An 18,920-nucleotide genomic window follows, 5' to 3' on the forward strand; every position below is an offset into this window, starting at 1 on the left:
AATTCAATCCAATACGCAAACAATCAAAATCTTGTAGAGTTCATGACAATCATATTGCAAGTTTTTTGTCCTTCTTCTTCCACCTCGCTCCAAGCAACCGAGCCTTATGATAGCCAAAGACAATGCAAGAAGCTATTACAGCCTCAATGACCCCAAACGACCAGCGACAATCACCTTGGCCAACATCCCCAAAAAACCAGCCACGATCACCCAAGCCAGATATTAGTTGCAGATTTTGCTATGCTCTTGATAAAATCTTAATGGTTCGTTTCATAAAGTTTTTCAAAGAATCTGGTCGTTCGTATGCACCAACCTTGTACGCTTCATTGCACAAACTACTTTTGTATCTATGAATGTCCATCCTCAAAATCTCTTTGCGTTCGGTAAAAGTGATGGTTATGAATTAACGGGCCCCCCCCCCCAGCGGTTTGCGTGAATTCGTGAATGGGCTTTTTTGGTTGCGTGAATGCGTGAAAATCGAAAAAAAATTGCGTGAATGCGTGAATTGAAAAAACTTGCGTGAACGTGAAAATCCATATTTCTATTGCGTGAATGCGTGAATCTGCCCTGTTTTTTGCGTGAACGCGTGAATTTTTCCTTTTCACAGTTTGTAGAAAACCCCAAGGTGCGCACCTATCCCAAATTCAAGGGATGGCAGGTGAAGGTGCACAAAAAAATCAGCAACTTTCAAATTCTCTATTTTATAAAACGATTCATGATTTAGATGCGCTTTCTAGCAATCTAGACACCTTAAATGTCCAGATGTATACACCGTTTAGGAGTGTCGACTGCGCACGCGTCAATCCAATTTTCCATTGTTTTGATTTTAGCGACAACGGAAAATTCACTCTCCTCCGTAAAAAAACGGTAGGTAAAGAACTCCTTTTAATCATAACTTCTTTTCCTCTTGATGAATTTTTGTGAAATTTTCAGGAGAGACTTATAAAATTATCATTGATATCATGTTCAAATATCTAAATCATTCTCTTTAAAGGAGAGAAAAAAATTCACAATGTTTACATTCCTCTAACCTTTCACAGTACTAAAGTGCGCATTTTTACCTACCATTTTTACCGGCCTCTGCAATGGAGTACCGTGAAGATAGCGAGACTCCTAAACGGCCCTCGAATCTTAAGTAACTCTAATTTGCCCCCTTGAAAGTGTTTGTTTAAGATAAAACCATGGTTATGCATGACGAGTGATCCAGGGCCAGGGCCAGGGCCAGCCAGGGCCAGAGCAACTGGGGGCAGGAGGCGGCCATGACTTCACCACGTTTTTGCAAATAAAAAGAAACTTATTTTAAAGAAATTTTTACCCATGATGTAGACTTTCGATAACCTAATTTCTAAGCAAAATTAGTCTGAAATGGAGTCGTATTTAAGCACATCAGAGGGTTAAAATAGAAATTTTCTCCTGTCGGCGCAAAACATGGCTGCGCCTCCTTAGTCACTATGTTTTTGGCCCCTCCACTTTAGGAAATTAATTCGCGAGCCCTATGATTAAAACCTTTCTTTTCAAATTTTTTTGATCGCTTCGCTTGCAACAAATGTTCATTCTTTTACCTCATTTTACAAGCTATCAAGTGATCGTACCTTGCCTCTAACGAATTTAGACTACGGTACATTCTTTTTCAATGGTGTTAAAGAGAGCATTTTTAGCCAAACGCGAGTGACAGAAATGCAAAAATTTCCTCTCTGCGTAAACCATGGTTGCGCCTCCTTACCCCTGAGCTAAGCATCATGGTGTCATACTCGAGTTTGTTTGACCTATTTTTGATAATGTTTAAAGCTATTTTTTGTACAAAAATTCGCCTGCGGCGCATATCTTTTCACTTACTATCGCGATCCGTTAACTGCAGAAGCTTCATCTTTTCTAAACGATCGTGACAAGTTAGAAGAATCAAATATTCCAGGGGATGTCAATCGAATGTTCGATTGCCAATCGAACCAATCGATTTAATCGAATTTACTCGAATCCAATCGAATGATTGATTTTCGATTAGCCGAATTGATCGAACGCCAATCGAATTCTAATCGAAACCGAAAAACATGTGAAATTCGATTGGTTTCGATTGAGTTCGACGAGCTTCGATTAACGTTCGATCAACTTCGATTAACGTTCGATCAACTTCGATTTTACTTTAAAAAGTTTAAATTTTGCGGGGCTAAATTTGGAAGATTTCTTGTACCGTAAACCCAGATGACTTCGACCACCCTCTGTTAACTTCGGCCGACTTTGAAGGGCTGTAACATTTTATAGAATGAATGAATCACATTAATTTTTTCTACACGTTTGGCCACAATTAAGGTCTTTCGGATGGTACAATAGAAAAAACAAGAATATTTATTCCTAGCGAAAATGGAGCAAAAAGTGGACATCTTTGACCGTCTTTTTTGAAACCGTGATCATAAAAGATTGCGGAAAGATATCTGTAAAAATTTTACACAGCAGCGCTGCATATAATAGACCAATTGTAAAGTGTACAAAATCTTTTTGAAAAATGATGAATCTTTGACGAGCTATAACCCCTTAAAGTTGACCCTATTTTTTAGCTTATTTTGGATAATAACCCTATGTTGACAACTTGAAATATTCATGTCAATTGATTAAGTTGTTGTTAAACTGTTGCACGATCTAATTAGAATGACGTCACATTTTGTAGATTTCCTGCGAGAGTTACTTTATGAAGTTCATTGACATGCAAATGAGTTCAAGGATATTTTTGAGGGCCTCTTTATATCACGATCGATAAAAGTGAGCGGGATAAAAGTTTAAAAGCTTGCTCTTTCATGTTCTTTCACAAGCATTAATTCAAGATGTATATTAAGGCAACGTAAAAAGGGGACGGAAAGATACGAGAATTTCCCGAAGAAATATAATTTTATCAGATACGTATATCCCTGTCTCATGCAAATGGCATTTTAGCTCTCCCCGCCTCTCGGGTCCAACGAAGGAAATACCATATTACATCCCTGTCTCGTGCGAGTGTGTATGTGAGATTTCCTATTTCCCTGTCTCACAACGAAGGGATACACATTACACCCCCTTCTCACAACGAAGGGAATACACATTACACCCCTTTCTCGCAACGAAGGGAATACACATTACACCCCTTTCTCGCAACGAAGGGAATACACATTACACCCCTTTCTCACAACGAAGGGAATACACATTACACCCCTTTCTCGCAACGAAGGGAATACACATTACACCCTTTCTCACAACGAATGTAATACACATTACAACCCTTTCTCGCAACGAAGGGAATACCCATTACATCCCTGTCTCACAACGAAGGAAATACGCACCAATTTCTTTAGTTAAACGGATTTTCAATTTAGCAAGAACTAAGTTTCGCGAAAAGGGCGAAAATTCATGAAAATCACGAATTTACCGTTTTTAATTACTCCACGGAGTTTAATCCACCTAAGGCGGCGGACACGTAAGGTATTTTGATTTAAGTCAATGAATCCAGAATTTCGCCGGTTTAGGGATTGAAAGATATTCTAGCGTCACATGACGGACATTTAAAAATGTCTTGGTTTTGAAAGCTGTTGTGTGTCAACTGTTTCATATTTGATCGGTATTAAATGTGGTTTAACCGGTTGAAGATTAAAATAATTTGAATATATTGCTTTTCTTTCAAGATATTCCAAATCGACACGTCGAATAATGGTACAGCTATCAAGTATCCCGGACTGAGAAGTCCACGCATCGTCATATTGGACGGCATACAATTAGGAAAAGCAGAGATTTTGGAAAAGGTATTTCGTTCTCGAATGTTTTCACCTGATTTTATCGTCATCCCTTATACCATTTTAATATGTATCTTTCTTCTAGTAAAATAATTTTATCATGCACCCTCATTTTAGGTCGTAGACTACTGAATGACAAAAATTTATCCCAACATAGATAAAGTAAGTTACATCTTCTAATTTCCAGGATTTTGACATTAAAATTTGCGTTCTAGGTAGTATCAATGACGCGTGGCGGTATATAATGACATAAAAAGGAGGGATACCGTGAAAGTGCGGAATAGTGTACAAGTAAGTACTCTCGGGTACCTAATAGCTGGGGGAGGGGGCGGGGCACTAATTAATTTTTCGAAAGTTTTCCACCCAAGACATTTTTTTAACCCCCCACCCGCTTATTAAGTTTTGTGATAACGTTAACTCTAAATTTCTTTACATGTCTAATAAACATTCGATGGGTTTGGTTGTGCTTTCTATCTAAAGAGCTAAGGTAATGAAGCCCTGAATATACCTATTTTTATTCATTCGTTGTTTTTATAGGAACCACTGGATGAACCGATAATCGAGATCGTTCTCAGGTAGACAAGACCCTTAATTGTCAACTTGACTAAAACACGACAGGAAAATCATTTATTCGCCATCGAAGCGCTAAGAATTATGCACCCGACTGTATCCACGGAGATCATTTATGCAAATATTTTTACTATTCCCCTATATCAGTGACCCGGTCAGCCCCACTTGATGGATAACCCGGTGAAAGAATTACATAGAACCCAAATCAAAGATCTTATTTATGGTCTTACCCCCCAACAATCGTTAATTTTTTTAAGAATTCTTGGAATATTACTTGAGATTACTTTTTCCCTACCCGACGAAGTTAAAAGTTATCACTTAGTGAGTTTTGGAGACCCTATAGTCAGACCCGGTGGGTTTTAAAACTTCACTGGGTCACTGAGAAAGGGGTGTTATATATGAAATATAAAAAATGTACGTCTATGTGTGTCAGTAAATGTCCGGGAAAGTGTATATCATCCGTTTATGTCCACACGCTGGGGCTTTACAATAACCAAACAGAGTATCATCAAATTTTACACTTGCGTTTGATTCCCAGTTTAGTGAAATCGGAGAGGTCATGTCGCAGTTATTGGTGAATTTACCCAATGGAGAGAAGATAGAAATTCCAATTGGGGGAAAGAGAAAGATCCATTGAGTAATTCAGTCATTTTTAAGGGTTGAGTTTTTCAATAGAACTTCAAAAAGGAGATGAACTAGGACAATTCGGGGGGAAATGATGACAATTTTGAAAAGTTAACAAAGGTTTATCCCGTCACAATTTTTCCCCGACTTAATTAAACCCCAAATCTTCTTCCCCAATAAGATATTTTGCAACAGAAATTTACAACTGCAATTTCCCGTGTTAGGTCCCACCGGGTTCTGTGATACAAGTGTGTAGGGCAGATTATTATGTTCTACTGTTGCTCGCTTTTCCTTTTGACATGTAATCGCTACAGCTTCGGTAAAACAACAAACACAAAGCAAATGCTTGCAGAGTTAGTTTGTTCTTATAAACTTCGTTTCTTGATCCATCCTGATTCCAAAGAGGACAAGGCCTAAAAATGAAATCGGAAAAACAATTAATTGATAAGCAGGTTGTTACTTAACACGATCCCACCAAACCGGTTTACTGCCTAGTAATCGTAAAAATATACGTGAACATTTAACGAGCCGTAATTACTAACAACAGACAGATATATTTTCATATTTTTGATTTTGAGTGGCCGAAGTCATCTGGACTTACGGTAACACCACCTTGAAATTCCCTTCCCACCAAAAGAAGTTAGCGGAAGAATGTTTGCTTAATTCATGGGGGGGGGGGGGTACTAAGGCAAAAATGGGTGATAGGTATGTGCGGACGGTAAGGGTCGGCGTTTTCACCTTTCAAAGTCTCTCTAACAAGAGGGTAGCAAAAATCACAAATATTCATCTCAGTCTCTCTAAGGGTCGGAAAATTCAAGATTTCTAGGAAATTTTTTTTGATTCAGAAAGAAAGAAAAAATTGAAAAAAGTCTCTCTAAGGGTAGGGAATTTTTCAAATTCCGAAGAAAACAAGGTCGAATTCCGCAATTCCGAAATACCGTTCGTATCCTATTTCAGCGCTAATTTCGAACTTAAGATTTTATTTATATTTCTGGAGTGTCTTTAATTATTACTACTGAGATAGTTCTGTGGGGTTGGTTCACACTTAATACGCGAGCCGCACTCGATCAATCCGGCTATTATTGGATGGCGGGGCTTATTGGGGGAGGCGCTTATTTCGAAACTTGAGATTACGGTGCAGCTCTTATATTAAGGGAGGCGGTATAGAGGAAATACGGAACCACGAAGATCGAAATTACAAAAAAAACGGAACAAAATTTGATCGAGTGCCAATCGAACATAAATGGAATCAATCGAATGCCAATCGAACATAAATCGAATTAATCGAATGCCATCGAACATAAATCGAATTGATCGAACATTAATCGAACTAATCGAATCGATCGAAAAGTATATACAATCGAAGCTAATCGAAACTAATCGAACGTCAATCGAACACCAATCGAACGGTAATCGAATCCAATAAAAAAAAAGATGTGAAATTCGATTGGCGTTCGATCAATTCGGCTAATCGAAAATCAATCATTCGATTGGCTTCGATTAAGTTCGATTGATTCGGTAATCGAATTTTTCGATTGACATCCCCTGGAATATTTTGCGTGATGGCATGTGATTAAAGTTGAAAAATTACGTAACACTTTCTTGGGGGCTTCTTATGACGCTACCAAACATGGTGTTTTATAGTCAGGTCTACAGGAAAAAATCACTACTGAGTTAAGTTTTTCTCAAGTGCATGACCAGATCCGGTCGAATAATATCTCCAGTACAGTCATACTTTTTTATGTAAATCGAACGTTTTACTCCATAATGGCAGAAATTACGTAAATTACGCAAGACCTCTATTCTTGATATTTTCCCCGATTTTTCCGAAAATTTCCCCGATTTCCCAAAAAATTGGGTTTGCGTGAATTTCGAGAAAAACTTACGTGAATGCGTGAATTGCGAAAATTTTTTGCGTGAATGCGTGAAATTTGGGTCCACTGGGGGGGGCCTCATCAACCCCAAGAGATATTGGAAGATTCAATAAAAATATTTCATCCTGTCAGCTTTCAGTTAGAGCGTCGTCTTGAACAGGGAGTTGCGATAGCCATTATGAACATGACGTCACGTGGTTATTAGCAAAGTAGACTCAGTTGGCAGAGGGCGGCCACCCAGCCAATCCAATACTGTGGCGCTTATCAAATAAAAGTTAAACCACGATTTAAACTGTGTTAAATCCAAAATTGTTGTAATAAGTTTCTTTTCAATTATTTTTCTTTGTTTGTACTTTTCATTTTCGTTTCAAAATATGTAATCTTTCTTAATTCAATTTTAGATTCCTTCAAAATTGAAGAAGAACTTTCTTTTTCGTGTATCATGGCACCATTCATTTTCAGGGTGACGTGTAAGTATCATTAAGACGGCCGACGACGTCAATAGCATCAATCTTACTCAGTAACTCTCAATCCGAGTCAGTTTTTGGCATTTTAGCTAAATTTAAGCCGTTTTTTAAAAGTCTAATAGGCTGATACATATTCCGAATCGGCGAGGGTCATATATCTCAAAAGGTGTTATGTTCCGATTCTTAAAGCAAAAACATTTTTTTTTCATCTTCTGATATTTTTCTTCTTCATTTTTAAAATCTTTTAGAAATCTTTAATCTTAAGAATATTCCTCTTAGAGTTATCCATTCGATGCTTTATAACTTTTTAAGCATTATGCTTATTAAAATGAGTGTTGAGAAAATGCGTAGAAAAATGTTTCTGACATATTTTTGATACGATCTTTAATTATCTTACTCTTTACAGATGAGCAGGACGTGAAAAGTGGAACGGTCAATGGGCCAAATATTGTATTTGAATGAAAAATATTTACGACGTAAGATTAAAAGAAAACTGAAATATCTACTGCTTCAGTCTTTATTGTTTACTTTAGAGGGCCCCAGCAGTTTGCGTGAATGGGCATCTTCCGTTGCATGAATGCGTGAATGTGTAGAAAAATGTTTCCGACATTCTTTTGATACGATCTTTAATTATCTTATTCTTTACAGATGAGCAGGACGTAAAAAGTGGAATGGTCACTGGACCAACAATTGAATTTGAATGAAAAATATTTACGACGTAAGATTAAAAGAAAACTGAAATATCTACTGCTTCAGTCTTAATTGTTTATTTTAAACTTGAGGATTGTGCAAGGGCCCGAAGGGCCCGCAGTGCAATCCCGATTTTATGAATAAAATCGAAGCCAACGATCTAATATTGGTTACCGCCCTCACTCGCATCGTAAATCTAGGACAAGTCCGGGATAAAACATAAAGAAAGAAAGAAACAATATCAATATTTAGTTTAAGAATCGTATCTTTCATTGAAATAATATTTCAATCATCCACCAAATCTTCCTCGGCCACGTCCGCGTCCTCTGAAAGCAGAATTACCTGACAAGTAGAGAAAAAATAAAACATATTTTATGAAATGAAACACCAATAAGGGAGATGGTGGGCGGGCAATATTAGATCGTTGGCTTCGATTTTATTCATAAAATCGGGATTGCACTGCGGGCCCTTCGGGCCCTTGCACAATCCTCAATTTCATTTCATAAAATCTCCGCCCAATCTAATATTGGTTACCGCCCTCACTCGGATAGTAAATCTAGGACATCGTCCTAAACTACCCCTGTTCAAAGCTACTCAATAAGGCCTTTTGGAATTTCTCCCCTTTACCAGGATCAATTTTTCTGTTGTAAAATTTTTGGAAAGTGGACTCATTTGTCCAATTAGCTCTTTCTAAGATCTCCCTCACAGAGATCCCCAGACTGGAAGCTTTAGAAGTGGTCGCTGATCTTGTAGAATGTCCTTTAAAAATCTTAGTATCAATGCCAGCTAATCCAATTATCGTTTTTAACCACCTTGAAACTGTGTCTGTAGAAACTCTTCTATATGGTTTGATATGTGATATTAGGAGTCTAGTTTCCGTTCCCCTTCGTTCCTTAGCTCTAGACAAGAACTCGTCTATTGTATGGCACACACAAAGAGATAAGTTCTCCTGAAATCTGAACAATTTTATTTTAGTCGGCGAATCCCCAGGCTTTTGTGTTTTAGTTACACCATCTAGTTCAAAGATGTAAACTGAAGAATACTTAGATAGAAACTTTGTATCAAGAATGTTAAGTTCCGAAGCCCTGGATGCCCCGGTTAAGGCCAACAGTACTGTTAGTTTTAATGACAGTAACTTAATGTCTATTGTAGAAGAATCTAGACCATTTATGTACCTAAGGACCGTTTCAACGTCCCAAGTGAATCCATAACGAGGTTGAGGTGGTCTCTTGTTGAAAATACCAACCATCAGCCTTTTGACAAGAGGATGTTCCCCTATCGAAGACCCATCACAATTTTCATGGAAAGCTGAAATTGCTGATCTGTACCCACCTATAGTACTATATTGGAGTCCCTTTGTACACAGATCAGTAAGAAAATCTAGAATATGCTTTACAGGACATCGAACGGGATCAATCTTTTGTTCCATACACCAGCTAGCCCACTTTCCCAGGCCGATTTGTAATGAGATTGAGTTCCTGATCTTCTGGAGTTGACGATAAGGTCCGAAGATTTCTCTGATACGCCTTTTGAAGCAAGCTGTTCCCTGACAACATCCATGCAATCAGCCTGAGGGACCTGTTCGAGACTAGAGGATGAACCTTTCCTTGATGTTTCAGAAGGTCTTCTTCCATAGGTAAAAGAATTGGATTCATTACTGACAATTGAAGTGCTATTGGATACCAAGGCTGCCCCTGCCAGGCTGGTGTTATCAGAAGAACCATGGTTTGGTCTGATACTATTTTCCTTAGCACCCTTCCTATTAGGGAGAAGGGGGGAAAGGCATAACCTCTGACATTTCTCCAATCCTGTTGGAAGGCATCCTGCCCCTGGCTGAAAGGATCCATTTCCAAGAAAAATAAGCTGGAACCTGGTTCGACACTCTGGATGCAAACAGATCTATGTCCGGGTGCCCCTCACCTGACTCAGTCTTCTGAATAGGGATGGTTTTAATTTCCATTCGCTGGAGTCCCTCCTTCTGGATTCCGTGTCCGCCTCTATGTTCTTTTTCCCCGGGAGGTATTCGGCAGTAAGGGTGATCTTGCCTGCCATCAAAAAATCCCAGATTTCCTTGCTTATCTGATTCATAGCGGCACTCTTGGTCCCCCCCATTTTTAGGAGATACTTCAAGGCTACTGTATTGTCCATCTGAATATGAACCGACGTTACCCTGAACCTTGGTATGAATGTCAATAGACCTATCCTGGCTGCTTTTAATTCCAAAACATTTATATGTTCCTGCTGTTCCTCCAGAGACCATGGACCCCTGTTCTTAAACTCCGACAAGCAGCTCCCCATCCTGGTTTGGAGGCATCCGTTTGGATTACTATCTGTAATTACTTATTAGACTCCTCCCATTGTAAAGTTCTAGGTTCAAGAGCCACCAATTTATTTCCTTTTTCACCTCCTCTGTCAATTCCACTACGTGATTGTATGAACCCTGTTCCTTCAACTCTGAAATCTGTTGTCGTTGAAGGCTCCTGTATTGAAGGGGTGCTGGTAATATTGCTAGCATTGAGGCAGACAACCTGCCCACTAGTTTCGATAACTCCCTCAGGGGAACCTTTTCCTTTTCTAACATTTCTGAGCATTGCTTCTTTATGGCAACCACCTTCTCTTCTGGAAGGCTTAGAGTCATTTTGATTGAGTCTATTATCATCCCCAAGAATTCTATCTTTGGGTTGGTTCGAAAACTGACTTCTTGACATTTATTAGAAACCCAAGACTTTGCAAAAGGAAAATAGTTGTGTCCCTCATCTGTCTCAACTCCTCTGGAGTCGAGGCTATTAGCAGGATATCGTCCAGAAATATGATTAAACGAATCCCTAATCTCCTCAGAAGTGAAATTGGAACCTTCAGAATTTTTGAAAACACTCTTGGAGCTGGAGATAAACCGAAACAGAGACACTGGAATTGGTATAGGGTCTTGTCCCATTCGAATCTCACAAACCTCTGAGAATGCTGATCTAAAGGTATGGCGAAATATGCATCCTTGAGATCGATTTTTTAACATCCAGTCCCCCTGCTTCAGAATTTCCTTCACTAAAAATAATCCCTCCATCTTGAAGTGTTCGTATGGAATAAATTTGTTCAAGTTTTTCAGATTTATCACTGGCCTTTGCCCCTGGTCTTTCTTTGGCACCAAAAATAGAGGGCTGACAAACTGTTCTGGTGATGGTGTCACTGTCACGATTGCCCCTTTGAGCAACATACTTTTCACCTCTTCCTGGATTAATTCCCTCATGTCCTGACTTACTTGAGAAACGTAAGGGTTTTGTCTCAAAACTGGGGGAGGGTTTTCTAGAAAAGGGATTCTGTACCCGCTCACCATCTCTAATAAAATCTGATCGCTTGTTAGTTTCTTCCAGTTTTCCAGGAAGAACTTTGTCCTTCCTGCTAATGGTGTTTGAGGGATCTCCTTTGGAAAAAGCCCCTTTATTGCTGGGAGAACATTTGGAAATTTCCCCATTGGTAGAATTTCCAGAAGATTTGAAGGAGGATGGCTTACCTCTTTTGTTGAAGGATGACTGACTCCTGGCCAACCAACCACTGAAGGCACCTCGGTTTCCACGCCCCCTATCTCCTCCTTGATCTGCATTTGATAGAGAGCTCCTGTGAAAGGGCTTCTTGGATACCGGCTTGGGTGATGCAAGATTAGACAATGCATCTTTTGATTTCTTTTTGGATTTGGCTAACTTGTCAATGAGATCCTCAAACTTTTCACCAAAAAGGTTGCAAGATTTTTCATTGAAAACTTCTTCATTTTCACTTAGAAGTTCCTTGGCTCTCTTAGAGTCGCCTGTCATATTTTCAACCATGTTTAAACGTCTATAATATGCAACTTTGTTCGACGCCTGTCCGACAAGTGCAATAACATTGGTAAAGGAACGGCACATTTCCTCCATCTTTTCCTTCACCTCGTCTGGGACATCCTCCTTAGAAAGCAGGTCTTTCTTGTCCTCCTCAGCCAATTCCCAAAGATTGGCCAGTGGTCCAAAAATCTTATGTATACCAGACTGAATGTTATACAATTGGCTATCTCTCGCCATAGCAAATGCTTTGTAAGAGGTTAAAGTGTCCTTCATAAACATATCCAATTTCTGAGGTTTGTCTATGTTAGATGGAATCGGATAGTCTTCCAAAATCTTCTCTTTTAGAATTTTGTCCGAGACATGTCTGCGAATGTAGTTGTTTATTTGATCCGCTAGATCTGATCTTAAGTTTATTGCATTGTCCTCTTCAAAAAGTTCTAGACAAGACACTTTAGCTCTTGGCCCTTCAAGTTCATCTTCTCCCAGGACGTCAGCACTTCTCTTACTTGAGCCAGCTGCCTGTTTCTCTTTGTTGGCAATCCTGTGACATAAAAGAGAAAACATATTACCACAGGTAATAAGTATTGTGGAACGGTTAGCCCTGGGGGCTTAACCTATTGTTTCTTTCGATTCTGATCAGACAAAACAACGAGCAAAACAAGAATCTATGGCTATACCAGCTAGTTCCTGTATCTCGAAGTGAAATGAGTAACTTAGTTATGACCCATTATCCTCTCAGTGATGGCTGAGCCTTTTATCACTTTCAATATGTGTCAGATTACTTGGATATTTGGGGAATTCAAAGAATTTTAATTACACTTACTCTTGTTCCGCCATCTTGTTTTGCGAGTTGAAAGCTAAGTGGGGTAGTTTAGGACGATGTCCTAGATTTACTATCCGAGTGAGGGCGGTAACCAATATTAGATTGGGCGGAGATTTTATGAAATGAAATTGAATGTTTCCCATAAATTACAAAGTTTAAAAAGGTCGTTTCCTGGTCTTGTGCCCCTGGGATTTTTGACTTTAAAAAAAATTGGTTAGATTTCTTTTTTTCAGGATTTATAATGATTTTGTTGAATATGATTATCATCAATCGATATCCAAGAGCATAAATGTATGATCAACTTCTATAATACAGATTCAGGGAGATTTACTTTTATTAATTTAGCTAACTTTTTTTGGCTTTCAGATATCCAGGACAAAACCTTTGGTAAGTGGTAATAACTTTCATATATAAATGAGTATTTTAGCTATGATAATTGTCACTTGCTATCACAGGGAAAGAATATTAATAATGACTGTTATAACCGTAATCTACAATGGAGCATGACTCAAAGTAGTTTCAATTCCAACACGTAGAATTATCGTAGGCTAATATTGATTGTATTATCACCCGTTCAATTTCAATTGGGAAATTACTTTTTACAAATGTACCGCCGATTCCCGCAAAATTTTTGATTTCTATTGTTTCCGATGGCGAAAAGAAAATTAATTTTACTTCCTTTTTACAATCTACTTTAGGCGTACAACAGAAACTTTCACGAACAGGAACTTTCGCGAACAGAAACTTTCGCGATTTTCGCGAATTTTGACCCTTTTCGCGAAAGCAAAGAAAATGTCTTTAAAAATTCTAGGAAGGACCATTCGCGAAAGTTTATGCTTGCGAAAAAAAAATTTCCGTTAAATTCGCGAAAGTAAATGTCTTGAATTTTGCGATTTTTCGTCCACGCAAAAGTTTCTGCTCGCGAAAGTTTGTACGCCTAAAGTATTGTTTCATTACTTTTACGACTTCGATAAAACTGATTACCCAAACGGATCGGATAGATTTGTGAAGCAAAATCTTGTTCATTTGTTTGTTGATCTATTCATAAATATAAAGTTAAAATCAATTTTCTATTTGAAAATAAATATGGTAAGAATTTTATTTTTCATTTTTTTTTTAGTAAATATTTAAGGAAATATTAGGATATCAAACTTCCTAATCTTTCCCAAATGCCTAATTTCAACTGAAATAATGCAAACAAGAAATTCGAAAATAGTCCAAAATATTCAGCTACTGACGATTAAAATAAACATTTGGTGCACCAGCAGACTCGTTCTGTTTTGATTTTGATGGTCTACTGGTGTCGTTGACAGAACAGTTGTAGAAGTCGATAGTTTGGTTAGCTTGCAGAGTTATATTTTTGATGGTTTTAATGAATCTGCTGGTCGAGTTTACGGTTCTAATAAATTTGTTGATGGAGTTAATGGTTTTGATGCATCTGCTGGTGCAATTAATAGTTCTCACGAATCTGCTTGTGTAACGTGATTAGAAATGAAACAACTGAATAATTTTAACTATATATTAGTTCAGGCTGAATCAATTGTTTACTCGCCAGAGTAAGAATACCAGAGTATTATTTTTATTACCTGATTATTAGCTAAACTCTATTTGAAAGATGCAGATAGTGCGAAATTTGATTTGAACGAAAGAGAGGACATAACATTTAAAAATCTTCTGGAATTCTGTTCCTTTGCGGAAACCTGTGTAGCATGATAAGCTTATTTACTTTAATTAAAACAAAACTCTATTATTTACTTTATAGGACAGCGAAGGCAGCACAATTTTCTCCACATGCTTAACCTCAACAGTAAGATAAGAAGTAAGTCTTTATTAGCTGAAATTTTCATTTTTATCGAAACAACTTCTCCATTTTTAGTTTGCTAACTATTTTTTTGACTTTCAAATATCCAGGACGGGGCCTCTGGTAAGTGGTATTTAGCTTTCATATATAAACGAGAAGTATAATTGCTATAATCAGGAAAGAAAATTCATAATAACTGCCATTACAGTAATCTATAATGGAGCATGAGGTCATGCGAGAAAATCCCAACACGTAGGCTAATATTAAGAAAAAGCCTCATATTTTTAGCCTAACCATGGCTCTTCTTCTTTAGAATTGGAAGATCTTTGTGAAAAACACACGTTCAAAATAGAAGAAGAACTATCGTTCCTGTGCGTCACGTCCCGCACGTTATCCGCGTGACTTATAAACAAAATGTCAAAAGTGGAACGGTCATTGGACCAAATAATCCATTTCAATAATGAAAAATATTTACGACGTAAGATCTACTTCTTCAGTCTTCATTGTTTACTTTAAACTTAATGTTTCCCCGAAATTACAAAGTTGAACCAGGTTGTTTGCTGGTCCTGTGCCCACGGGATTTTATATTGTTTAAAACAAATTAATTTACTTTTTCTTTTTTCAGGATTTATGATAATATGTGAAAGGTGAGAAATTTTACTTATTTCTACCCGTTACTCCTTAAGCTTGAAATTTTGTATTCACCTTTTTGACCTTCAAATACTTATAACCTTCTAAGTTACAAAGAGAAACTTAGTTAAATTTCCAAATTTTGAGCCCTGTAGTGGGAATAGGGGAGGGAAAAGCTTTTTGAAATCAAAGATGTAATGGAAATGAAGGGCACACGTGGTGGTAGAAGATGAAAAAACAACCAATGAAAAATCAAAATGTGCATTCAGAAATCCATCCCAACAACAATCAGATAAATTTAAATTTCAAGAAAGTGAACGAGACTAAAATTGGAGAAGATCTCATTATTAGCCAACCCATCAAGCTTTAAAGGGGAGCCAATCAAGGTATAATTGTGTGGTTGTTTTAGGTTCAACCTAATTTTCTAAATTAAAATCAAAGTTTCTTTTATAAATAACGTGTGATCTAATAGAAGTTAGAGCTACCCGGTATAAAATATTGTACCGGAAAAATAACGGATTTTTTGTTATTTTTTCTGAAAATAAAACGTAAGATTTTCAAACGCACTGGTTTTCTTGGGCTGCAGTTTTATCAAAAGAGCTGTTGAAATTAGATTATTAACCAACTAAAACATCTTTTTATTTTTTATTTTTTGCACTGGAAACATTTTTGTACACAAATGAAGGTGAAAGCGAGACAAATGAAATATAAATACCTGTGTTGAAACTCTTTTTACTTAAATTGAAGCAAAACTATTGTTTACTTTATAGGACAATGAAAACAACAGAATATTTTTAACTGCATTGACGTCAACTGTAAGATATAGTTCCTACCTAATCTTACTCACAATCAAACCCCTCCTAATAAACTGACACATTTGCTTCGTTGAAAGGCATTGTCTTGTGGTACCGGTTAGCAGTGGTTACATGTTTCTAGTATATATAATTATATAATATAAAAATTAATAATAACTAGTTTGAGTTATCATTCATATTATGGGTTGGTCGCGTAAGTAGTTGGTCGATGGCCGTGCAATCGTTTCTTGTGTGTCTCTTTTCTTGGCACGTAGTCGGCAAAGCATCTTTGTTTTGGCATATCTCGCCGGGAATACTGATAATCGCGTTGTCGATATTTCGAAATGTTACACGATGTTGGATAGTAAGTTGTTCCTTCCCTAATAGAGAATTTTCTTATAATTGACTTAAAAAATATTTATACAATTAAAAATTTTTAACCCCTATGGATGAGGACTGATCTTTTGTGATAGTCCTGATGCATCAGGTGAAAAACTATTGCCCTAAATAGCGAAACAAGGTGTTCTCTGAGGAGCCAAACGTAGAGAACGTGCAAGAGAAAACTGTTGCGCCAAACCGAAGTTCCATCCAATTATAAATATAACAAGTTTTATAACTGACAAAAAAATATATATATAAAATTTCTTCTTTTGTGGTCTTGACGCTTGTTCGATGGTATTGATGACATTCTTTTGTTGCTTTTTGTCCTTTGTCGCGTATTGATGTAAACATGAAGAAAGAAAAAATTTGGATATAATTGAAATGGTCGCAAATATTTGGTAAGTATGCTAACCAGAGTCGAAAGACCGAGTGATCTACACACGGCTTGTCAGCCCTTTTGAATAGTCCCAGACTCCATGCTTACGCATGCGTAGAAAACATGTTCGCATAGAAACGGAAGGAAATCAATTTCCAACTATCTTCGAATGTTGGAAATTTAATTTCCTACCTAATCTTACTCACAGTCAAACCCCTCCTAATAAACTGACACATTTGCTTCGTTGAAAGGCATTGTCTTGTGGTACCGAGTGGAAAAAAGAATGGTAGGTGGTAGATAAAGAAAATAAGTAATAATCACAAGCCTAAGGATTTAGAAATACTCATTCTAGTGGCCATACTATCTTTGATATAACCATCTCTGGCTTTTTCGGATTTCCAACGTCCGTGTTTTGATATCAATCTGTCGCTTACTCCGTTGTTGGCTGCGGCCGAGGCTCCGCCTGATCTCAAACCGTGCAAACCGTACCGAACACCTTCTTCTTTAAAAGGAGTGACAAATTTCAAGAAAATCTCTCTTGCTCTAGAATAACCGAACCCTAAAGTCTTGGAAACTCTGTGGCCTTTTTTGCATTTGAAATTTCTTGGGATTAAATAACATTGTTTGTCCTTTGAAATATCAAGTTCGGCTTTTTGCAAAAATTCTTCGAAGATATTAACTGGGCAGTACTTCGAGTTCAATCTAGCAATTGGAATTTTGTTACCTTCATGATGTTGGTCATTCTTTGACTTTTCTACGATAATTTCTAACCTGTCGGGTTTGATGCATACGTCTCCGAGTTTCAATTCCAGAATTTCCTCTACTCTCATGAATCCGGTGAAACCTATCGTCGCAAGTACTAAGAATCGAAGATTTGGAATTGTGTGGTCTTCTCTGTATTTGTCGACTAGCTTTCTGATTACTTCTGGTTCTAATGGTTCCATTTTTTCCTTTGGGGTTGCTGTGAGTCTTGAACATCCTTCAAGGACTGACTGTAGGAATGGGTCTTCGGTTGGAGAGTTTAATCCTGCCATAATATGAGCCCATCGGATACCGTAGAATGCGGAAATGACTATGATCCTTTCGTTGATCTAGTGAGTCTCAGGTGGTTAAGATAAAGAGCGACGTCGAGTGGTTTTGCTGGTATTGCTTGAATTTCTGGTTTTGTTGATGTCCATTCTATCCATTTTTGCCAGGCTTTGGAGTATTTATCGTTTGTTGATTTTGCGTGTGAAGCTTCGAGCACCGTCGTTAGCGAGTATTTCAGGTTGTTAAGTTCTGTGTTCTCAAATGACTGATTCCACCAGGATTTTGTGTCTAAAACGAAAATCTCTAAGGACATGAAAAACTGTTACAGAGTCTAAAGATGCTCGTATCTTTTAATTCTAGTTAGAAACTCGTATTAAGTTCGATTTGATTTAATGTTCGATGTTACCATACTACGGTACCTTGGTCGTATTTGCCTCTTCATGCTCTCAGCTTTCCATACTACGGAACTTAGTCCTTCTTGCCTTTACATGCTCTCAGCTTTCCATACTACGGAACTTAGGCCTTCTTGCCTTTTCATGCTCTCAGCTTTCCGTACTACGGAACTTAGGCCTTCTTGCCTTTTCATGCTCTCAGCTTTCCATACTACGGAACTTTAGGCCTTCTTGCCTTTTCATGCTCTCAGCTTTCCATACTACGGAACTTAGGCCTTCTTGCCTTTACATGCTCTCAGCTTTCCATACTACGGAACTTAGGCCTTCTTGCCTTTACATGCTCTCAGCTTTCCATACTACGAAACTTAGGCCTTATTGCCTTTTCATGCTCTCAGTAATAATTGTTTTTAAACGTTTGTAAGTGTAGCTAGCTTTAAATTGCTCTTATTTTATTTCAGTATACCAATCTAAAAAATACAGATTTTTTACCTCAAGCAGAGTCGCGTTGTCTCTTCTCTTCTACTATTCTGTGTTAGTACAAGTCAAAATAAGTGTCTTACTTATATTTTTTAGTGTTGTTAATTATCTGACCTGTGGGAAACGACTGATAAAGTTGCTCAAAATGAACACAGTAAAAGTATCACGAGTAGTATTCCAAAATGGTGATCCTGTTTTACCTAATGTGGATCAAGGATAGGCTGAATTAAGTTCACTTAGTCTGTTGTCCGAAATGAAGATCCTGTTTTGCCTAGCATGTATCTGACAATAAAGGGAGACAAGATAATTGAATGGAGACAAGATAATTGAATTGAGTCAAAATTTATTAAACGAAATAACATGAAAATCGATGGATTGCTTTGGGGTAACATTGGGGATGTGCTGTGTACCTTAACTCTAATCAA

General features: G+C 37.6%; 1 protein-coding gene and 2 long non-coding RNA genes across 3 annotated transcripts; 1 reads left to right on the forward strand and 2 right to left on the reverse strand.

Moving 5' to 3' along the window:
- The first annotated feature begins 3,934 nt into the window (after positions 1 to 3,934).
- LOC136811360 (uncharacterized) lies at positions 3,935 to 4,762 on the forward strand. The gene is made up of 2 exons (XR_010847233.1): positions 3,935 to 4,046; positions 4,293 to 4,762. It is a non-coding gene; the product is annotated as an uncharacterized lncRNA (long non-coding RNA).
- Positions 4,763 to 8,227: 3,465 nt separating this feature from the next.
- On the reverse strand, positions 8,228 to 11,669 carry LOC136811354 (uncharacterized). The gene is made up of 2 exons (XR_010847230.1): positions 11,489 to 11,669; positions 8,228 to 8,322 (listed from the first exon to the last, which is right to left on the reverse strand). It is a non-coding gene; the product is annotated as an uncharacterized lncRNA (long non-coding RNA).
- A 5,245-nt stretch (positions 11,670 to 16,914) lies between these two features.
- LOC136811356 (integrase/recombinase xerD homolog) lies at positions 16,915 to 17,631 on the reverse strand. The gene has a single exon (XM_067067967.1). The coding sequence runs from the start codon at positions 17,629 to 17,631 to the stop codon at positions 16,915 to 16,917; it is 717 nt and encodes a 238-aa protein (XP_066924068.1).
- Between the last annotated feature and the right edge of the window lie 1,289 nt (positions 17,632 to 18,920).

Source organism: Clytia hemisphaerica, unplaced genomic scaffold, assembly GCF_902728285.1.
Source record: "Clytia hemisphaerica strain Z4C2 unplaced genomic scaffold, Clytia hemisphaerica genome assembly, whole genome shotgun sequence".
NCBI classification, from domain to species: Eukaryota; Metazoa; Cnidaria; class Hydrozoa; order Leptothecata; family Clytiidae; genus Clytia; species Clytia hemisphaerica.

Coding starts and splice junctions, on each gene's coding strand:
- LOC136811356 (XM_067067967.1), bottom strand. CDS start 17,631: ATGGCAGGATTAAACTCTCCAACCGAAGACCCATTCCTACAGTCAGTC.